Source organism: Plutella xylostella, chromosome 21 (assembly GCF_932276165.1).
Source record: "Plutella xylostella chromosome 21, ilPluXylo3.1, whole genome shotgun sequence".
Taxonomy (NCBI): Eukaryota; Metazoa; Arthropoda; class Insecta; order Lepidoptera; family Plutellidae; genus Plutella; species Plutella xylostella.
The window spans coordinates 3,091,140-3,097,825 of NC_064001.1; the positions used below are offsets into that span (position 1 = coordinate 3,091,140).

The 6,686-nt window shown below is 34.8% G+C and overlaps 1 protein-coding gene across 1 annotated transcript in view; it reads left to right on the forward strand.

Annotated features, from left to right (window-relative positions):
* Positions 1 to 6,303, forward strand: part of LOC105387072 (lachesin) — a 63,309-nt gene extending 57,006 nt beyond the window's left edge. The window contains exons 8-11 of the mRNA XM_048628614.1: positions 1,995 to 2,146; positions 3,918 to 4,025; positions 4,940 to 4,993; positions 5,425 to 6,303. Of these exons, the coding sequence (XP_048484571.1) occupies positions 1,995 to 2,146; positions 3,918 to 4,025; positions 4,940 to 4,993; positions 5,425 to 5,651 (541 nt within the window). The 3' untranslated portion in view covers positions 5,652 to 6,303. The remainder of the gene's footprint in view (positions 1 to 1,994; positions 2,147 to 3,917; positions 4,026 to 4,939; positions 4,994 to 5,424) is intronic.
* Positions 6,304 to 6,686: the final 383 nt, after the last annotated feature.

Here is a 6,686-nt window from a genome sequence, read left to right on the forward strand (position 1 = left end):
GAGTATAAATTCTGTGAACCGCATATTCTGGAAAAAGCTATAAGAGGCGAAGAACGCTAACTTTGCAACAGAAACAAGTGTCCATACAAAAAATACTGTTTATGAGGACAATTCATTGTAATTTTTAAAATTGCCGTAGTACATTTTAGGGTGCCAGCACACCACCAACTTTTTGTAGGACAGACATTCGGGTCCATTTTCTTTCTTTTGATTTAAATACTATTTCTTACCGACCCTATGTGGGACGTGTGCGTTACAAACACTATATATATAAATCTATTACAATCAGTACATTATATTTTCCTCCTACAAATAGGGCCACCGACATATTTATTCTTCTTAATTGATGAAGTATCGTTTAACTGCCAGTTAAATAAAAATATAATTCCTTCATTTTATCCGTAGCAAAGTTAGAGATATTGGTCTCTATGGAGTGAATCAACTTGATGGTCCGAAAGGCAAACTGACACTGTCAAAGTATTACACAGTACCTAGGTATTTGGATGAGTTTTCAATAATTAACAAAATTAGGTATCAGAGTCTGATGCACAAAATCTTTGTCAACGTAGATAAACGTCAGTGTATCGCGATGTACGTCAAATACGACGATTTGTTTGTTACTGCTAATGTGTCGGTGGTGGTACGGTATTGGTAGAAGTAGTCTTAAACCAGTTCTAAACCAGTACTAACTTTGTTTAATGTAAATAAGTACCTATCCGTATAAATAAATCATACAGTGTATGAATCAACAAATAAAACGCAGGAAATATTTCCAATAGACACACATAAATGATAAAATAATTTAAATTACTGAACCAATATCCAAATTGTTTGTTTAACATGTCACTAAAACATTTATGCCTCATTGTATTCGCGATTGTATTAGTTGTTGCAAAATGCAAACTTAATTGCCCGCCATATTTTATTTACGATGCAATTTCGTGTTATGCTACGCCCATTAATATTATTGATTTTATTTTGTAGTGCATTTAGATTCCGAATTATTCAAAAACATGGTATGTTGTGTTTATTGATTCATTCGAGTCAGGACAATAATTTGGCTTTTTATGTGACAACGTTTAACTGATTGATACCTTATAATTTGTTTCTTAATATTTCCACTATTCCAGACTAAGTGAAATTTCGAATACTTAAGTAATATTCTAAATTTTATACGAGGCAGATCCTACCGTAACTTAAATAAGAGCCAAGATCGCATGGCAATTTTAATGTCAGACCTAGTTTTCTCTTTTGCTGTAATTAAATTTGAATTCCCCAAACTCAAGCCAACTCGTGCAAAAAGGACATTAGAATTTGTAAAGTATCGAATTAACCCTTTCACTGACACGTAAGGGCACTAAAATTCCTGAGAGGTATTCGCCACTTACGTTGCGTTAAAATGGTTTAAATTGTTGACTTCAACTGTAAGAAATTTGTGTAATATTTTATATAGAATACTTACCTAGTTTCTTTTGAATTACTACTTATATTAAACAATGCTGAGCTTCTTGCATTACTTTATGCTGATGCCATATTTGCTGAGGTATATTCAGGTATACAAGCTAAAATATGGATAAAATCGAGATATTATTCATTACATCAGAGTCGTGGTTGTGCCTGGGTTCGAATCCTGCTATGTACCAATGAATTCTTTAGAAATAAGGGATAGTAATAGTACAATTTAATATACCAACTTCATTTAAGAGGTAGTTTGATGTGCAATTAAACCAAATGAGTTTCTATTTATGTTCTGTATTTATCACGTATTTATTTTAGGTATTTTAGTTGAGGGCTTATTGTCGCTAGAATAAGCCCTCAACTAAAATACTAGCGGCTGATACACGGGTCCATTACCAGCGTCGATAAAATCGTTTAATGCGCGTTCCACAAGCACATCACCATTTATGGCGAATCGCGATGTATTAACTTTTATCTACGGTGATAACGAACCCATGTCGCGGTTACAGGTATTTGATACATAACCTTTCCCACAGCGACAAGCACGAGCTCCTCGAAGAACGTACCTCAGCGTACCAGGTGCGCTCACAGCTGGTCGTGAGCGACTTCGAGACCCTCGACGCGGGCTCCTACACGTGCGTGTCCGCCAACTCGCTGGGCAAGGCCGAGGGCACCATCCGGCTGTATGGTGAGATATTTTGTATATCAGTATGTTGTATTTGTGAATACACTCATATGCTATGATTTTTTTTTTAAATATTTTATATTTTAACCATTGGGGTCGTTTGGTGTCTGCTTTTTGTGAGTGGAACTTCTTAAAGCACGAGTTGCTAGAGGAGCGCACCTCAGCGTACGGTCAGATGCATAGAAGCCTGACCGGGAACTGCATTGTTACTATGAGAGGGGTCTCATAGCAAAAATGCTTCTGAGGGGGGTCAGGTTTCTCTGCCCCTTACTACTGTACCAGGTGTGCTCGCAGCTGGTCGTGAGCGACTTCGAGACGCCGGACGTGAGTATGCTCTGGAACTACTGATCCGATTCGAATAACACATTAACTATGAAGGGATTACTATCAGTAGGTGTGTAACATTATATTTTTATCCCGGATTTACCACTGTAAACCATCATATGGATGGGTGCTTTAGCCAATGTATTCAGTCCAACTACGAGTAATTCACCCACTGGCGGTTACCTTTTGTAGCGACAAAATAAAAACACCAGTGTTTACCAGAGAACTGTCGTATTTTTCAAATACTTACCTTACTAAAGCCCTTCTAAAATACACCCTTTTCCTTTCGTTTGAGTAGTCACGATCCTTCCTCGTTCAATAGCACGAGAGGCCAATCACCTTTCCCCGACTCTTTACAATCCTGAATGTCGATTGAAGTAAAATAAACAACTCTTGTGCCTAAATGGAAGTGGCCAGTTTTCCGACATTTTCGACCTTTATAAATACAGATGGACTTCGATAAAATAATAATAATAATGATATTATAACGTCGAGTTGGCTTTTTATGTTATAAAATTTATTCATATTATAAATGAAAGAATATAACTCTGCTTTTGCAGTTTTCTACACACTAAACTTTTTTTTTATATCTGTCTCTTTCTATTTAACCATGTCAAGTATGTATAACTATTTTACAAAATCATTTGTATTAAACTACGAAAATAATCCTTACAAAAGCAAATATCCGCTACCAACGTGACCAATTTTAGTTCTCAAAAAAAAAACAAAACCCAAGAACAAGGGCCGTTCAACTTAAAGATTCTGTTTGGCTTTTGTAATGGAAAAGCTTTCCAATAACGAGGCCAGATGCTGAAATATTTTTTTGTTCTAAAAACAAGTTTGATGCTTTTGACGCTTGCCTCGTGGGTTCTTTCCTCAAAAGGAAACTTATTATTCCAAGATGCCTTTGTTAAAAATCTGAGGCTGTTTTTGAAGTAAGTACCTATTATAATCGGATAAAGATTTTTCGACTTAAGCCTTCGGTAAGTATACCTACGGCTGGTGAATGTTAATATTACATATATACATATATAAAATAAAGTATTACATATATATATTGATGATGAAAGCTTTTCCGTATGCGTTACAGTATAAGAACTTACACAGCGTTTTTCAGGCCGTAGAAATACACTGAATGGGGCTCAATGAGACTAGTTATAAAAAAAATGGTTGACGCGTATATAATCGCGTCCTTCTTAGGTACACCCGAGTCCGCGTTGTTATATGGCTTGTTATGACAACGATTTGCGGATTATATTGAATTTGACACTGCTGATTACTTCGTAAATGTTACTTCGTTTTGACTTCGCGGTAAACCCACAGGATTATATTATTTCTTAGATTACTTTATTTTAACTGATGTCACTGGTTAAGACAGAACTGGTCTTCCGCGACTCCAACGTCTATCACTGGGCAAACAAATTAAACAACAATTATGTTGTTCTCACAGAGATCAAAGTAACGACGACAACAACGACAACAACGACGACCACGACGACGACGACGACGACCACGACGACGCCGGCGCCGACCACCGTCGAGTACTCGCCGCCGCCGCGTAAGTTAAACTTATTGTTTTGGTACAACAGAAGAAAATGTACATTAACATTTAATGTATAACAAAGTATAAAAAAGTGTAAAAAAGGTATCGTCAGCGTTCGGGGTGACACGGGGGGTCATTATTACTATATTAAAACACCCTTTTTCAAACCCTGTATAGTACTTTTTTTTTCAAACCCTTTATAGTAAAAACAACGGATCTTAATCATTTGTTAACCGACTTCAAAAAAAGGAGGAGGTTCTCAATTCGTCGGGATCTTTTTTTTTTATATATATTTTTTTATGTATGTTCACCGATTACTCCGCCGTTTATGAACCGATTTTGAAAATTATTTTTTTGTTGTATTGAGTCGAGCTTCCAGGTGGTCCCATTTTTTTTCAGAATTTTATCTCACCCCCAAGGGTGGGTAAAGGGGTAAAAACAGGGTATGAATTTCAATTTTGGGCACATATTAACCGATTCTAATGAAATTAAGAACGTAAATATAGTTCTTATAACAAAAAAATATGATGGTGACCTTGAGCTGATCTGATGATGGAAACGGAAGGCAGTCAGGGGAACTCCTCAACGGTATATATATAGCAACTACTTCGTGTTTAGGCTTGAATGATTCGTATTGATTAGTAGGACATTTTGGTATCATTTGCACCTTACTTTTGATTGAAAATTATTACAAATAAACTAAAAACTATTAAATAAAATAATATAATCTTTTTTGAAGTTGGTGCCATATTTCTTCAGATTACTTTGTCACCGCACCAACATCAAAAAAGAACAGTTCCTGCTTAGGTATATTTGTACTGTCTCATACGAGTAGAATTTGTGTAAACCTTAAATTATTTCTTACATTTTAGTGGTTTTTTGAAGTCGGTTTTTTAATTTTTTTAATTATTATTTTATTTTGTCATCAGCTTTCGTCGTACCAGCGGAACAAAAGTACTTCACTCCAGATATTACTACATTTGGTAAGTTTATTACTTATACATATAAAAAATCTACTACATGCCTACTTCATAAAAAATTACATCGAAATACCGATGGTAAAATAAACACAATGAATTGCTAGGACTTGATGAAACAATAGTCACTCTAAACAGGTTTCAACGCTAAGCTGTCGGTAACACACTGTCTTTTGTTTTTTTCTCTATTATTTTCGCGCCGCGCTCCCTCGTACTCGCATTAGCGCTGTCAATCCGCCTTTTCCGGTATTCGCATTATCTTTTTTGTGTATTTTTTTATATTTTCGGTAACCGTTTGTTGTTCACCGATGATTTTTACTTGCAATAAAATGACAGATTTGTTTTGCAGAGTCTAAGGCCTAGTCTCACTACACTTGTGCAACAGCATTCAATAAGTTTTAACTAAACGTGTTCATTTTTTTTTCTTTTTTCCATAGACACAATGCAGAATGTCATCGAGCAATCCGTCCTGGACAACCACTGGCTGCCGACTGCTGAATCAACAGGCTCGCACGCCAGCCAGCCTTCGCCGCTCGCATCGCTCATAATTGTCACAGTGTTGCCACATCTCAACAACATTCTGTCACTAATTGCACATAACTTACAGTGGTTAATGGACTCGCCCACGACAAATAGGGGTAATTTAGAACTCTGTGTAAGATGATAAGTTTTGTGTTTTACTTTGTACAAAGTGAAGTCAATTTTATGTCGTATAGTTTTTGGTTAAAGGTTGGTTTGGTTTATAATCTGGGTTTAATCGTTTGACGAGTGTAAGGTATTCAAATACTGTTTATTTACTAAGTCAGTGTGTTGATTATTTTCTTTATAATGATTTAAATATTATTTAAGAACATATCAAAAACAACATTTTATAGGTATTTTTTTGTTCTTTACGTATTTGTAAGTATCTAACAATAAACTGAAACTGAAAGTTGTTTTAAGATAAGACATGCACTAAGAATAAATTAAATTTTAATCTAAGTATAAAGTGACGCCAAAGTTTTAAACTAAATTCTAAGAATTTTATTACAACACTATACCTCTTATCAGTCGACTCCTGTAACAATTCTCAATTTTCCAAAGTCTGTTTCAATTACATTTTATTGTATACAGCTCATACCTTTACAATAATTCAATAGACAAAATCTATAGAAATTCATTATCCAATATCTCTAAAACGGTAATACTCAAAATGTCTACATAATGTCACAAGAATCACTTAGCTGAAACGAGGTATAGTTTAAATTATGTACCTACCTACATACTACAATCAAGTCGTTTGTAAAAAGTTATGTAAACTAAAAAATAAAATATGTAAATAAATAAACTACTTTAACGAATTAGAGAAATAATGTTATAATAAGTAAATACATATAAAATGTCCTAATAATGTATTTTAAAATGGTGAGTTACGCACAATAACATTGTGGTATTTCAATTGTTTCGGCTATAGGTTATTTTATTTAAACTAAGTACAACCGTTGTAATATTGTCCACTTGGCTAATTATCCAACAAATTTTTTAACCAACAATTCACTTATTTATGAAAAAAAATACGATAAGACGTCAAAGCCCATTTTACATTTGGAAACTGAAACTGGCCTGAAGCAATTTAGCTGAATCTGAAGATAGTATAATTGCATCATTTGCAACTCAACTGGGACTCGGATTCAACTGGGGTTTAAAGCACCGATTTAGC